At 34.9% G+C, this 17106-nt stretch overlaps 1 protein-coding gene across 1 annotated transcript in view; it reads left to right on the top strand.

Moving 5' to 3' along the window:
• LOC135214794 (zinc-regulated GTPase metalloprotein activator 1-like) overlaps positions 1-17106 on the top strand; it is a gene marked incomplete at its 5' end in the record, with an annotated part of 44061 nt that overhangs the window by 9859 nt on the left and 17096 nt on the right. The window contains 3 exons of the mRNA XM_064249159.1: positions 3038-3084; positions 4850-4936; positions 8359-8403. Coding sequence (XP_064105229.1) covers positions 3038-3084; positions 4850-4936; positions 8359-8403 — 179 coding nt within the window. The remainder of the gene's footprint in view (positions 1-3037; positions 3085-4849; positions 4937-8358; positions 8404-17106) is intronic.

Here is a 17106-nt window from a genome sequence, read left to right as displayed (position 1 = left end):
TAACTACCGGAGTCGAGGCGGGTTGAATGTTTGTCTCCAAACCAACGAATACTTCAGCGCGAGAAAGTATTTGAGGTGAGAGACGGCATAAACCTTTAGCCCTCTCGCGGTAGCTGGGTGGTAAATCGCTTCCACTGACGTTCCTGGATTTATAAATGTACCTGCGTTCGCGCCCAAGTACAGGTAAATCTATATCGAGAAAAAAAAAAATCCCCTTCGGTTAAAACATATATATTAAAATATATTAATTCCGAGGTAGGAGCGAATTAGATATTAAAGGACAAATTGGTAGCTCGATATGTATATGAATCACGGTATGTGATATGACTTATGTAAATGCTCCAACGTGCAGTCAAAAGCGCTACTTAACTACCGAAGTCGAGGCGGGTTGATGTTGTCTCCAAACCAAACGAATACTTCAGAGTGAGAAAGTATTTTTGAGGTGAGAGACGGCATAAAATTTTAAGCCTCTAGACGGTAGCTGGGTGGAGTATCGCTTCCACTGACCGTTCCTGGATTTTTAATAATGTACTGCGTTCCGCGGCCCCAAGTTACAGGTAAAATTATTATCGAGAAAAAAAAAAAAAAAATTTCCCCCTTTCGGTTAAAGCATATAAATGAAAATATAAATCAATTTCCAAAGGTAAGAAGCGAATTGATTATTAAAGGGGACATTGTAAGGCTTCCGATTATGTTATATGAATCACGGTAAAATGTGGGATATGACTTTATGTTAAAAGCCTCGTTTGGGCCTCCCCAAAAGCGTTACTTTACTACCCGGAGTCGGGGGGGGGGCCGGGTTGAGTTGTCCCCCCCCCTCCCCCAAAAAACAACCGAATTTCAAGCCCCGCGAGATTTTTTGAGGTGAAGAGACCGGCCAAATAAACCTTAAAGCCTCTTAACGGTAAGGCTTGGGTGGTTCGCTTTTCCCAACTTTGTACGGTTTCTGGGGATTTAAATGTTACCTGCGTTTCCGCCGCCCAAGTCAGTTAAATCTATTATCGAGAAAAAAAATTCCCCTTCGGTGTTAAGGCATATATGAAAATATATTAATTTCCCCCCCGAGGTAGAGCGAATTAGATATTAAAGGACCATTGTAACTCGAATATATATATAATAATATAATATATAATATATATAATATATATATATATATATAGTAATGTTTAATTTTCATTTCAAATTATTAACATTTTTTTGAGTAGGATTTTTGCGTACGCTTTCACGCCTTTGTTTGAGTTTACTCCCCAGTTATTTGGATTTTTTTTTTCAAAACCTAAAATAGGCAGGGTAACAATTAAACGGCCTGTTCTTTCGGGCTCTCCGCATAAAGCTTTCTAATAACTTATGAAAAATTAATTTCAATTTTAATTGTTGAAAAATCTTTGCATATAACTATTAAAAACAAAATTTTCATGCAGTGGTAGAATTTGGAGTAGAATATGATATATATATCGTACTACATTTGTGAGTGATACGTTTTATGAAAGAATTGTTATAGAGAACTTTTTTTAAAATTTTTTTTAGCAAGTTGTTTAATGTCAGCTTCAATCAATGTCATTTTAATGTCATATGACGCCGTAAGGTATGACCTCACGTTATGACGTACATCGATCAATCAGCATTCCTTATCAATGCCAGTTGTGACGCCACCGCATAGCGCTCTGTTAATCAATACAAATCATCAGAAAAAAAAGGAAAAAATATGATCGCATTTGTGGCGTCAATGCAAAACGAATCAATCAGTCAATCCTTGAAATAATGATAAAACAAATTAGTCAATCCTTCAAATAATGATAAAAACGAATCAATCTGTCAATCGTTTCAAATAAGGATAAAACGAATCAATCTGTCAATCTTTCAAATATTGATGAAACGAATCAATCATTCAATATAAAACAAATCAATTAGTCCATCCTTCAAATAATGATAAAACAAATCAATCAGTCAATCCTTCAAATAATGATAAAACAAATTAGTCATCCTTCAAATAATGATAAAACAAATTAGTCAATCCTTCAAGATCAATGATCAAACAAATCAATCATCAATCCTTCAAATAATGATAAAACGAATCAATAGTCAATTCTTCAAATAATGATCAGCCAAGATAGACCGTTGTATAGCACGTAGGTCAATTCAAACGAGAAAGGTCACTTGCAACGCCAGAGCATAATCCGAAACCAGTCAATGAATCAATCAGCCAATTAGCCGACGAGCGAATTAGTCGAAGTAATTATCGGCGGAGGAAGAAGGACGCGAAGCGATCTGCGCATCGCTGTGCATTCGTCGAGGGGCAATTTCTTCAATCCCCCCCCCCCCCCCCCCCTTTCCCAATACCATTATGGCGTCTTGTTCCTCTTAGTTCGTTACTCGTTTTTTGTCCGTAGTATTTTTCATGCCGGGGGAGTCTTTATACCCGCTTGTTCAATTACATGATCGCGGTTCGCCTGTTCTTCTTTCTTTCTTTTTTCTTGGGGGGGGGGGGGGGGGGTGGGGGGGGGGGGGGGTGGAGGAGGAGGGCAGAAGAAAATTGTGTCAGGGCAGTAAATGGAGGAGTAAGAGGGGAAATGAGGTTGTTAAGAAAGGTCGGGGGAGAGGGGAGAAGGGAAGGGAAGTGCTCGAGGACTCACAGGAATGAGGGGAAGAGGAGCAGCCGCTCGATTTGTACTCTACTTTCTTTTACTCCTTTCGAAGGCAGAGAGAGAGAGAGAGAGAGAGAGAGAGAGAGAGAGAGAGAGAGAGAGAGAGAGAGAGAGAGAGATTATTTTATTTGGAAATTGCAATATTTTCATACAGCATTTTTTTGTTTCCTAGAACATATTTGAAATGAAGGAAAAAAAGCGATCCTTTGCACCCCTTTGGCCTGAAAGTAAATGTTAGGTTTTTAGATTTGAGACCGTATTATCACCAACAATATCTTCCAATTCCTTGGAAAATAATGAGTAATCATACGTTTGAGAACATTTTATTTTAAATTTTGTACTATTTTACAATACGGTTGTTCTAATGAGTGTCTTCATTGTTTTGTTCACAGAACCTCCTTGAGAAAAAACCCGATTGTGTCACAAATGAAGCTGTAAGGTAAGGTTCTGGTCTGGAATCATTTTCTTGTACGAATTTATTGAATTCCATTTAATTCAACTCCTTCTGTTCATTTGGTAACCTTGACTGCGGGAATTGGCCGCAGTTCTCTCTTTTTTAAGTTGGCCCTCAGTGAATTTCCAAGAATTCTCAGTAAGACTTGCACAGTGACCATTTTATAAATAAGTTTTGAAGTTCACTTTGCTAATTTTTTTTAACGAATTCCCCCCCACCCCCAATTTTTTTTTTAATATAATTTCCTGGTATAGAAAGGGCTTGCGTTAACTTCGTCTTAGGACTTCCAGTCAGTCTTTAATATCTTATATATATAGATATAGTATATATATAATTTATTAAAAAATATATATATATATAAATATATAGATATTAGCATTTCTATTTATATATATATATATAGTATAGATACATATATATATAGATACATATACATATAGATAATATATATATTATATATATATTATTATTAATTATTATATCGCCAAAGAACCTCAAGTAATGCCTACATGGGCGATATATATATATATATATATATATATATATATATATATATATATATAATGTATATATGTATATATCGCCATGTAGGCATTACTTGAGGTTATTTGCAGCGTCCCTTCGGCCCCTAGCTGCAACTCCTTTCGTTCCTTTTACTGTACCTCCATTCATATTCTCTTCCCTCCTACTTTCCACCCTCTCCTAACAATTGTTTCATAGTGCGAGTGCGAGATTATCCCCCTTTATACCTCTCAGACCTTTCTACTCTCAATTTCCTTTGGCCAAATCCAGTATTCTTCTTCTTCTTCGCCATATAGGAATTGTGTGTTTTTTAAGGCTGTGCAGAAATGTCTCTTAAATAGTCACTTAAAATAAAGTCGTGTATAATTACATTCTCAGTGTTGCATTTTATCCAGCATCTCTCAGTTTCACTATGCGTTTCATGGTATAGATAGAATTTAGGCCAAATGCCAAGCTCTGAGACCTGTGATGTCATTCAGCGCTGATACGGAATTTGACAGTAAGAAGGTTTGAAAGGTGTAACAGGAGGAAAACCTCGCAGTTACACTACGAAACAATTGCTAGGGAGTGTGGAAAGTCAAATGGAAGAAAGAGAATGTGAACGGAGGTACAGTAAAACGAAATGACAGAAGGGACGCTTTAAAGGCCTTTAAGTAATGCGTAAAGTGCGCCACTTGAGGTGCACTGATGGCACTACCCCACTACGGGTACTTGCGTTTCATGATTTCACCAAATGCCGGATTTTCAAACATTTCCACGTAGCAGTAGTTCGATTTTCACGTGGAACACATGAAGTTTCTCATGTAGCATTTTCTTAAATTTTATTTGTTCTCTGTCCCTAACATATTTCCCTGGATTGGTTGTAGTTCACATTTACTTTTGGGTTTTGTAAGAACTAAATGTTAGAAAGCTATTAGTTTTGTAAAATGTCACGTTTATCTAAACCATAATATTCCACACCATTATTTCAGTGCTCGCTCCTGCATTATATAATAGTTTGTAACGAGATATATTCTCTTTATTCCATCTTACCACTCTCTCCTGACAATTGTTTCTTGGTGTAACTGCGAAATTTTTGCTCCTGTTACACATTCAAACCTTCTTTACTCTGTTTCCCTTTCAGCGCTGAATGGCCTCATGGGTCCCAGCGCTTGACCTTCGGCCTAAATTTTATATTCCAATTCCGTGATGGCAGAGTAAGTTTATTTGTGGTTTGGGTCTGTTACAGACAGGTGGCGCTGTCGGATCTCCTCATTCTCAACAAAACTGATTTGGTCGACCCTCAACAGTTACAGACTGTGACAGACCTTGTGAGGTAAGTGGAAAGGTGGTCCTGTTAGATTTTTTGCACGCGAATTTGTCAAGTAACGGGAAACTGAGGTTGTAACGTTGTCCGTTTCGAATTTGGTGTAGGTTTCCCCTTGGGAATTCAATGGAGTGTTATGCGGTGTAATTTGGGATTAGTAAAACGTCATTGGATATTACAAATCGCAGATGTTATCTTAATGCGTATACATATGCGACGTTTAGCTAAGCAAGAGCACAACATAATGCTATTCCTCTGGAGCGCCCCAGTGGTGTGGCCGGTATGGTGTTGGCATACCACCTTGGTGGTCGCGAGTTCGATTCTCGGGCATTCCATTGAGGGGTAAGAGATGTGTCTTTCTGGTGATAGAAGTTCACTCTCGACGTGGTTCGGAAGTCACGTAAAGCCGTTGGTCCCGTTGCTGAATAACCACTGGTTCGATGCAACGTAAAAACACCACACAAACAAACCTTATTCATCGGAAGCTTAGATCTCAAATCAGTGGCCCCTTTGGTGGGCTTGTTCCATTTGAATAGGTTTCATCTACTGTTTAACGATAATAATAATATTTTTAGAATTTCCTTTTCATTTTATAGTTGAATGAAGTTCCCAATCAGCCTTAAGGTTTGTCATTACCAGTCATATTCTGGGCAGATTCTAAAGTCAGGGTTTTCGTTGGCAAAATTAAAACAGCGCTCTATTTGTGTAGAGCCGCCTTGATTTGAAGTAGATTTTATATTACAAAAATTATTTTGTAAAGTATCGTAAGCTTGTTCAAGTTCCGTCGGTAATCTGTGTCGGAGGCAACTTTAAACTCGTTACTTGAAAGTAACTTTAAACTCGTTACTTGAAAGTAATTTTAAACTCGTTACTTGAAAGTAACTTTAAACTCGTTACTTGACAGTAGTTTGTGTGTAAGTCTCCACTTCTGCTGTGTCGATTTAATGCTGAACTAAATTCGGAGAATCGTCTTGGAGAAAAAAAAAAGCTACTGCATCATACCTTCGCTAAACAAAAGATGTGATACAATATTATTTCAATTGTGATACAATATTATTTTAATGGTGTGATGCAATGCTATTTTAATTGTGTGATACAATATCATTTTAATGGTGTGATATAAAAACATTTGAATTAAGTGATACAATGTTATTTTAATGGTATGATACAATATTATTTTAATGGTGTGATACAATATTATTTTAATGGATGATGACAAATATTATTTTAAATGGGTGTGTGATAGAATATTATTTTAGTAGTGTGACAATTTAACAATTTGATACAATATTATTTTCATGGTGTGATACAATATTATTTTAGTGGTGTGATATAATATAATTTCAATGCTATACAATATTACTTTAATGTGATTATTCTCACGGTGTCAGTGAAGAAAAATCGGCGCTCTGTCCAGCTTTAGCGAAAGGTATCCGTATCAGAGGTGAGAGTATGCACATCTAAGAAAACCGCGACTTATCTTGAAAAATATGCCCCATGTACGTGTGATGGTAATCATCGCTTATCAGTTAACGCAAACAAAATGTCATCATGATGACTTTGTATGCGGTAATTCGCCCCTTTTACAACCGACCAGAACACGTTGGAATTTTATTAAGAGGAAAGGGGTCATTTTGACTTTTAAGAAAAAGGGCTATTTGTGTCTTTGTGGCTGTTAATATTCACCGCTTATCAATTAACTTGAAGGAGGTGTCTTTCTAATATTCTCCCCCTCAACCTGGATATGTCATAATCTTGGAAGAAGGCGGTATTCCTGTAATACGTGTTAATATTCACCCCTGATCATCGTCTGAATATATCGTAATTTTCTTGGAAGGAAAGGGGCCGTTGGGTGCGGTCTTGTGAAATAGATGGAAAGATAGAAAAATAAACACAAATATATATATATAATATATATATCTATATTATATATATATATATATATATATATATATATATATATATATATATATATTAAACAAGCTAAGTGATGAAGAAAGGACCGACAGATGTTTTGATAGCAACATATACCCCTGTTGATTGAATGTTTCAATGCATAAAACTGCAAATTGAGCAGCCTTAGTATAGGGCATGTTTTGAGTTCGTTCTAAGAGTTAGTAAAAGGGGAACGTAACAGATTCCCGAAGGCTGTCTTTACATTTTTATGTTTAAAAATATATACATAGATAATTGTGGATTTGTTTCTCCAAATATTGTAGCGTTATTTAAAAATATATACATACATAACTGTGGATTTGTTTCTCCAAATATTGTAGCGTTATTTAATATGCATGTCGGTATTTTTGTAGATGTTTCTCATTGATTTATGTTAATTTATGTTATTTATTTAAATTGATTATGATTTTATGTGATTATCAGCAGACTGCTTGTAGTAATTATAGAGAAACGTCGTCATCAAATTATTAGAAAACATTACCAGCAATAATTGGAAACACCAGAATTTAGACGCTCAAGCGTATGGACGTTATAAGTAATTTAATTGTTTCAGTGATGGTATATAACGTTTTTTGTTTTTCATAATCTTCTGTTATCTTTTGCCTTTTCACCTCCAACTTGGGAGGTATGGTTACTGGTTTTATTTATCTTTACTTCTTTTAGTGTCGTAGAAGATTCAAGTGTTTTTATCCGTAGATACTTAAGAAACATTATCATCGATTTTTACTAAAGGTTTTTCATCTACGAAAAATTAATTTTCTAGATTTTTCTAAACTCAGATTCCACAAACAGACACGAATGAGAAAGCAAGTACGTGCTCATGGGGGCTCTGTGTTCTCTGGTAACCCCCACCGCATCGTCGCTTATTGGCACCTATTGTTGAAGGGTTAATGACTCATTGTATTTTAGAGACTCTGAGTCGTTGTATTCGCAAAAGAACAAGAAAAAAAAACTTAAGTGACTATGATGTTCGTTCGGATTAGCAGAGTTTGAGCTAACACCTTTTGTTTTTAATTCAAATGTCTTTCCGAATAATGTTTATTTTAATCTACTGATTTTTAGTTACCCAACTGACGGTTATTTCAATACTTGATCAATATATTATCAAAAATGTTCTCTATAGAGTTTTAGGTCTTGGCACTTCCTGCCTGATATTTCAGTTGAAACATATATATATATATATATATATATATATATATATATATATATATATATATATATATATATATATATATATATATATATATATATATACGTATGTATGTATGTATGTATATATATATATATATATATATGTATATGTATATATGTATGTATGTATGTAATGTATGTATGTATATATATATATATATATATATATATATATATATATATATATATGTGTGTGTGTGTGTGTGTTTACTTATTTTTTTAACTCATGTATTCTTGCAAATTAAAATATTTCATCATTATCAATTTTCTCCCTTATTCTCCAGGACGGTCAACAGCTCCGCAGAAATCGTCAAGACTGAACGATGCAGGTAGGAATATATCTTTTCTCTCTCTCTCTGTATCTCTCCTTCTTTCTCTCTCTCTCTGTATCTCTCCTTTCTTTTTCCTCGGTCGTAGGCATTGCGAAGGAATTGAATTTCCAATGAACTCAGAGGGACAAGTGAAGTGTCATAGGGAAATTATGCTTCTGTAATGTTGTTATGGGGTCGACCCTGTTGTTGTCTAGCTCTCACTACGATGGCTTCTTCGTTTTTTACATTTGTTTTTTTTTCATTGTCTTCTTTTTTCCCTCTGTACTTTTTTTTGTGTTTCAACTGCTTGTTTTGTTTTCTTTTTGCCTTTTTTTGCCGCTGTGCTTGTTTTGTTTCCTTTTTGTCGTTTTGTTTTGCTGCTGTGCTTGTTTGTTATGTCAACAAAAAAAAAATTCACTGAACATATATTTTTTTATGTTGTGTTGTATTTATATTTTGGAAATTAAATGCCATTGTTGTGTCAAAAGAAAGTTCTCGTAAATTTTTTGTTGTTGTTGAATGTTGTATTTATATTTTGGGATTAAATGCGTTTGTTAAAAAAAAAAATCTTTGAACATAATTAGGTTTTTATTTTCGGTGTTGTATTTACATTTTAGAATTAAAAGCAGGTGTTGCGCCAAAAAATAAATTACTTACATAATTTGGTTGTTTATGTTCAGTGTTGCATTTATATTTTAGAATTAATGCGTTTGTTGTTAAAAAAAAAAAAAAGTTCTCTGGACATAGGTTTTTTTTATATGTTCAGTGTCGTGTTTATATTTTGGAATTACATGCTATTGTAAAAAAAAAAAAAAAGTTAAGATAATTTGGTTTAAGTTCAGTGTTGTATTTATATTTTGTGATTAAATGCGTGTTTAAAAAAAATTCTCTTTAATGTTCAGTGATGTATTCATGTTTTGGAATGAAGTCTGTTTGTGTATTACATCCAGTTCGCAGTAATTTTATTGCAGTTTCAATGGCATTTGCTTAAGTTATCCATCAGGTCTTATACTGTGACTTCATTTATTTTGTAACCTCCTCATATTTTACTTTTACGCGCTGCCATTTCATTTTCACTACATTTACATCACTCCGTTATCTTTGCTTCTCAGAGAGAGAGAGAGAGAGAGAGAGAGAGAGAGAGAGAGAGAGAGAGAGAGAGAGAGAGAGCCTCCCCTTTGCTCTAGCCTCTTCTTATATATGTAAATATAATTGTAATCGAGTGAACGACGGTTTCCGCTCGACTCACCTGTAATGGTCAGGTATTACCTTCCCCTCCGGCTGGCTGACCTCTCATTTACTCCCCCCAACCCCCCTTTCCATCCACGCCTTATTTCCTCATTCCACTTATCCTCCTCCTCTTCTTCTTCTTCTTCTCTGTAACTCTTGTACGTAGAAGTGGGCGATTGTGAAGGCTAAGAGATGTACTGATAATAAAACAGGTCAAAGGTCAGTAAATAAAACAAGACGATTTTTCACTTGGCAGAATATTGGAATGGTTGGTTTGATTATCCGATGCAGATTACAATTTTTTATATGACAGAGTATAACATAGAATTTTAAGCGTTTCCCGTAGGTGATACGCAAATATTAAAACATTAAAGTCCTTAGAAATAGTCATGAAAATAATTTTCGTGTCTTAGAAGTAGTAGATCATTCTCTTATCTCAGAAATAGTCTTGTAGATCATTTTCGTGTCTTAGAATTAGTCATGAAGACCATTTTCGTGTCTTAGAAATATGTAAGGGAGAAGGGAATATGTAGGGAGAGAGAAAGCTAGAAATCTGAGGTTCGACAGGAAGAAGGGATCACAATAAATGGCAAACATAGAAGAAAACAATGAATGGGATAAAAAGCCAACATATAAAAATTAATTATATATAATTATCAATTACATACATACTATACTCAACTTAGGCATTAAATGGTGTATATGAGACAAGTTCATCGTTGCCGGTGTTCCAAGCAGAGGTCTTCAAATTATTTGAAAATCGAGCCACTCTTGCAGTATGATATGAGAATGGTGAATGGCATCTAATCTTGAAGGTCAAGCCGAAGATCAAGAACACTGAATATTTAACAGAGAGGAATAGCCTATCCAGGAAATTAATGTATGACGTAGCTGGGCTTCAATGTACGTTATGCTATTTTCATATATTCCTTTTGAGCACTGTCAAATATCAGTCTAGGCACTGTCCATTATTTTCAGCATGACTTGGGCGTGAATAATTTACATGTGAATCAAAACCTCGCTTGGACTAGGGTCCCACACCTGTCAATACGGCTGAAAAGACACGAAAAAGAAGCAATTACCCAACTGTGGCACTTTAAGCTATAATTAATGTTAAAACAAATTTTTTTCACTGCACTGATGGTTGATTTTACAATTCTTACGTTTGTTGTATTGCTCAAAAGCAGACTGGTTGAAGTAGAAAAAACCACCACACGAAGTAAACTTTTTGAATAAAGAAAAACCCAAGGAATCCAGAAATAACAAAATTCCAATGATTCTAAAATGCCCTGCCCTCTAGCGACTAGAGTTTATATACTAAATTTTATTTTATATTCCAAGGATTCCATAATACCCTGCCCTCTAGCGACTAGAGTTATATACTAAATTTTATTTTAGAAGACAATTTCTAAATTTCCTTTACATACCCCCGCACTAAGACAAATATAAGTAATTATTATTTATATTCAAAATTCTATTAAAGATTCTCATTATACCCAGCATCTACTTAAGAAATCAGCAAAGATATTGTCTATTCCCTTAATATACACTACAGTATATTTATATTGCTGTAAATATAGTGACCAACGTAACAATCTCCCATTCTTGCCTTTAAAATGTTCAAGGTAAGTGGTACGAAGCAAAGGTTCTGTGGTCACATTCAACAATGAATTGTTTACCGACACGGTAATATTCAAATTTCTTAATGGCAAAAACCAAACTTAAACATTCCTTTTCAATAACTGAATAATTTAGTTCGGATTTATTTAATTTTCTTCCAGCATAGGTTATTGGATGGGGAACGTTATTCCAATACTGCAGTAAAACAGCTCCAATGCAATTCTGGGAGCGTCACTGCGAACAACAAAAGTTTTTGTTATGTCAGGTAATCTTAAAACTAGATCAGATTCAAAATAATGCTTCAGGGTGTCAAACTGCCGTTTAAGGTCAATAGATAACTCAAATTTATCGGGCTGGTTTTTCTTTAGTAAATTTGAGAGGTCAGAAGTAATAGATGAAATATTAGGGATAAATCTTTGATAAAAATTGCAAGTACCTAAAAAGGACTGAAGTTCTTTCTTGCACTTAGGATAATTAATTTCATGATTTTACTGCACTTATCTGGATCTGGATAAATACAATTCTTAGAAATCTTAAAACCTAAGTAGGTTATGGAAGGTAAACCAAAACGACATTTCGATGGCTTAGCAGTTAAACCATGTATCTCAAGTGAAGTTAATACATTATTCAAAATCTGAAGATGTTCTGGCCAGTCCTTTGAGAAAATAAGTAGTTATCAAAGTATATACTTATTCCCTTGACACCCTCAAAAACTCTTCTCATAAGTCTGATATACGAAGCACAAAGCAGTGGATAATCCAAAAGGCATCCTAGTGAATTGCATCAATCCTTTAGAGTCTGGGGAAAGCAGTATATTGACGGCTATTCGGATGCAAAAACAATCTGGTAGTAAGCTTTGGTAATATCTATTTCTGAAAAGTAAATGGCATCTGTAAACTTAAAGAAATCTTTATCAATTAGTGGCATTGGCTCACAATCAAAGACAGTTATTGAATTCAAAGCACGGAAATCTAGTGCTAACCTATAAGTCTCATCAGGTTTCTTAATCATGACAACCGGATTACAATAAGGGGAATCAGAAGGTCTATGATACCTAGCTTAAGTAAATTATCAACTTCAGATTCAAATTCATTAACTTCAAATTGGACAGGAACAGGGTAAAGCCTTGATTTTAGAGGTTCATTAGTCTTAAGTCTAATTGTATGCATAACCGTAGAAGTACAGCCAGGGATATCTGAAAAAAATCTTTCCAAATTTACTTAAAATTACTTTTAATTCTGTAATCATTGCACTAGTTAAAGATTCACCAAGTTGGTAAAGATCTTTAGAATAAGTTTCAAGACCATAAAGAAGTTTCAGAACCTACATGTTGGTAGTTCTGTATCAGAAGAATCTTCAACAATACAAAAGTTAACCATCACATTAGATGAAGTAACCTCTTCTAGTACTTCTCTAGATGATAAACCATCAAAAGTATTCAAGCAAAAACATAGATCTTCTAACATACTTCTTTAAAAGATTAACATGGAAAACTTTAGCTTTTCCTTTAACATCCAAAACATAATCTACTTTATTTAATTTTCTTAGAACTTGTAAGGACCTTGCCAAGCTAATAACAGCTTGTTATACGTATCCGGCAGCATTACTAGAACTTCATCACCTGTAATAAAAGATCTATTAGAACTATGAGCATCAAAGTAAGTTTTATAATTGTTTCATAGCAACTTTTGTATTTTCTGCTGCAATTTGAGCAGTCTCTTCTAGTCTCGAACGAAGATCAAGAAGAAATTGGTAGCAAAGTTTGCGTATCATCCGAAATCTTTCCATTTGACCACAATTCATGCAATATTCCCAATGGACCTCTAGCTTGGCGCCCATATAAAAGTTCAAATGGAGAGAAACCGCTAGTGTCTGTAGGAATCTCTCTTCATTCGCACAAAAAGAGCACAAGGAAGATACCTATCACATTCTTTAGAGCTAAGATAGCATAACTTCTTTAAAATAGATTGTTTTAGGATGGAGTGCTGTCTCTCTATTTTTCCGTTAGCCATCGGATGGTACGGTAGTGGTTAAACACAGTTTTATACCAATTAGCTCATACACCTTACCATCAAGTCTGAAGTGAATTGAGCCCCTCTGTCGGAAACAATTACTTTAGGGATTCCTACCCTAGAGAAGATGGTCACTAGTGCCTCTGCTATATCTATAGAAGTTATATTTTTTAGGGGGACTGCTTCTGGAAAGGAAGTAGCATAATCTACAAGTGTTAATAATAAGAGCAACCTGAAGATGCTCTTGGCTTTATAGGCCCAACGATATCCACTGCTACTTTCTCAAAAGGTACGGAAATCACAGGCATTTTAACTAGTTCTGCCTTTTTTAGCCTACCCTTTGAAGCAAACCTCTGACATACATCACAAAACTTCCTACAAAAGTCATAAAATGTCAACAGTCATGCCTGGCCAGAAGTAAAGTGAAGAAATTTTCTGATAAGTTTTTTTCTATGAGAAAAATGGCCTGAGAAGGGGGACTCATGAGCTACTTCTAAGACTATATTCCTAAGCTGGTTAGGTACGACTAGAAAAGAACTTGCCCACCAATTGACTATTAGTCGAGTCTAAGATTCTCTTTAATAAAATTTTATGGTCATATTCAAAAGTGTACTTATGATTTTGTTTTACGAGTGAAAACTGACCATCCTTAGCATGATCCCTAATAAAATCCTTCAAAGTAGCACACTCTTCTTGATATTTCACAAAATCATCACTGTTATTAACATTTAAATCTTTTACAGCAGGTAGTAATAAAGGATGTACAGGAATTCTTTTAGATTCCTTACTAGACTTAGATCTGGTGACCACAGATACTGAATCGAACTTTTCTCTCACAGCATGGAAAGTATCTTTAGAATCTGGCATAGTAGCTCCTTCAACATTACCAATCATGACCGAACAACAATCAATAGGTGCAACTACTACATCTGTCCACCCCTTAAAAAATTGACAATCAAGAAACGCTCTAGTAACAGGAAAATCATTTCTTTCGCCCTAGGTAATCAGAAACTGTACATTTAGTAGTTTATCAGGTTGGATATTTGGAAAAATTTTGTCTGACACCATGATGCAAGTACAACCTGTATCTCTCAAAATTGTAGAAACATTAAGTCCATTAACTTTACCTGCACAGAAGGGGCCAAGATTACGATCATTACCTGTTTAAAACACCTCTTAATTACCTCCTCTGCTTTGGGAGACTTGGGACAATTTTTAGCATAATGTCCACGGTCACCACAAGTGAAGCAAATTGGATTCTTCATTTGAATTTTATCTTTAGTTTGAATGAAGGTAGCTTTAGTTTCTGGTTTTTGTTCAATTTGGACTTTCTTACTCGAAGATTTATTGCTATTTTTGTCTCTAGTTCTGTTAGGATAGCAATCATGAGCTCCACAATATAAATCAGCCTTTCTTGCCAATTCTGTAGCCTTAGTAAAACCTTGTTCCATAAGGAATAACCTAATATATTTAGGAATGGCAGACATAAATTGGTCGGTTACAATGAAATCTCTCAGACTGTCATAATTCTTGTCAATTTTAGCACTATCTATCCAAAAGTCAAAGAGGCGGTAATTGGTTAGTCAGATACTGCATAAAATTTTCATCTTTAAATTTAGCATACCTAAATTCTCTACGATACTGTTCTGTAGTTTTACGAAATGCTTTCAAAATAGCATCTTTTAATTTATCATAATCCTTGCAAACTTCATCAGGTAAAGTAGAGTAAACATTAAGTGCATCACCCGAAAATAAAAAGAGCATTCTAACCTAGGTGCCCATAATTCCTTAGGCCATCCACTCAGCTTTGCTAAATTTTCAAACCTTATCAGATAAGCTGTAATGTCTTCACCACTTTCATACAGTTTCAATTTAGGAATAGCAACGGAGAAACTATCCTGAGCATTAATAGACTGGACTAACACTATGGAGGCTACTTACTTTTTATTTTCTAATTCAAGTCTTTCATATTCTAGTTTCCTGTCCTCCTCTTCTTTCTTACGGTTTCTCTATCTAATAATCTATCCAAGTCTTTCAATTATAGTTTCCTGTCCTCAAGCTTCTTTCTTCGGTTCTATCTAATAATCTCCTCCCTCCTTTCACGTTTCCTCCTTTTCTTTCCTCTCTTCTCGTTCTATCCTTTTATTTTCTATGCTCAGTCTTTCCTTAAATTTGGTATCAGCAAAATTCATTAATTCCTGGCCACTCAACTGTAACTCTTTACCTATATTAATCCAAAACTCAAAAGTTAACTCACTCAGGGAACTAGCCATGTTAAATAATGGTGAAAAAAAATTGTATAAGAAAAAAAATATTAAGAATATAATTAAGACTCACGCCAAATCTCAATCTATTCACTCATCTACACTAAAGCACTGATTATTCAGATAGAACTACCACCTAAATTCAGTAAAAGATAAGTTCATTCTTATCCACAGTTTAAAGCTTCGAGGGATTAGCTTACACCAAGACAAATACAAGAAAATATCTAACAGTATCTATCCTATAATTGACTAAAACAGCTCCACTAACCTCACTCAGGTAAGGGGTATATCTTACCTAACCTAACAGGAAATCCTCGGCAAACAGCACTAGTACTAGGGAACCTGGGATACGTGAACCCGCCAGAACTCTGAAAGCCTATTCCACTTCACAAGTACCTATACTCGTGAGAACACACAAACAAAATTCCAAATCATAACCAAAAATAAGTGCTAAACTTAAGTGCCCAAATTGGATAATATACGTTCTATTTCAGTCTTGTTTATGCCAAACAATGTTTCCCCATGAATGCCAACATGTAATCCCGGGTCTGGGCACCAAATGTAAGGGAGAAGGGAATATGTAGGGAGAGAGAAAGCTAGAAATCTGAGGTTCGACAGGAAGAAGGGATCACAATAAATGGCAAACATAGAAGAAAACAATGAATGGGATAAAAAGCCAACATAAAAAAATTAATTATATATAATTATCAATTACATACATACTATACTCAACTTAAGGCATTAAATGGTGTATATGAGACAAGAAGTTCATTCGTTGCCGGTGTTCCAAGCAGAGGTCTTCAAATTATTTGAAAATCGAGCCACTCTTGCAGTATGATATGAGAATGGTGAATGGCATCTAATCTTGAAGGTCAAGCCGAAGATCAAGAACACTGAATATTTAACAGGAGAGGAATAGCCTATCCAGGAAATGAATGTATGACGTAGCTGGGCTTCAATGTACGTATGCTATTTCATATATCCTTTTGAGCACTGTCCAAATATCAGTCTAGGCACTGTCCATTATTTTCAGCATGACTTGGGCGTGAATTATTTACATGAGAATCAAAACCTCGCTTGACTAGGGTCCCACACCTGTCAATACGGCTGAAAAGACACGAAAAAGAAGCAATTACCCAACTGTGGCACTTTAAGCTATAATTAATGTTAAAACAAATTTTTTTTCACTGCACTGATGGTTGATTTTACAATTCTTACGTTTGTTGTATTGCTCAAAAGCAGACTGGTTGAAGTAGAAAAACCACCACACGAAGTAAACTTTTGAATAAAGAAAACCCAAGGAATCCAGAAATAACAAAATTCCAATGATTCTAAAATGCCTCTAGCGACTAGTTATATACTAAATTTTATTTTATATTCCAAGGATTCCATAATACCCTGCCCTCTAGCGACTATAGTTATATACTCCAAATTTTATTTTAGAAGACAATTTCTAAATTCCTTTACAAAATAGTAGTCATGAAGACCATTTCGTGTCTCAGAAATAGTAGTCATGAAGATCATTTCGTGTCTTAGAGCTAGTCATGTAGATCATTTTCGTGTCTCAGAAATAGTCATGAAGACAATTTTTGTGT

This window comes from Macrobrachium nipponense, chromosome 19 (assembly GCF_015104395.2).
Source record: "Macrobrachium nipponense isolate FS-2020 chromosome 19, ASM1510439v2, whole genome shotgun sequence".
Lineage (NCBI taxonomy): Eukaryota > Metazoa > Arthropoda > Malacostraca > Decapoda > Palaemonidae > Macrobrachium > Macrobrachium nipponense.
Note: the sequence above shows the minus strand (reverse complement) of the source record. Positions and strands in the feature narration are given on the sequence as shown.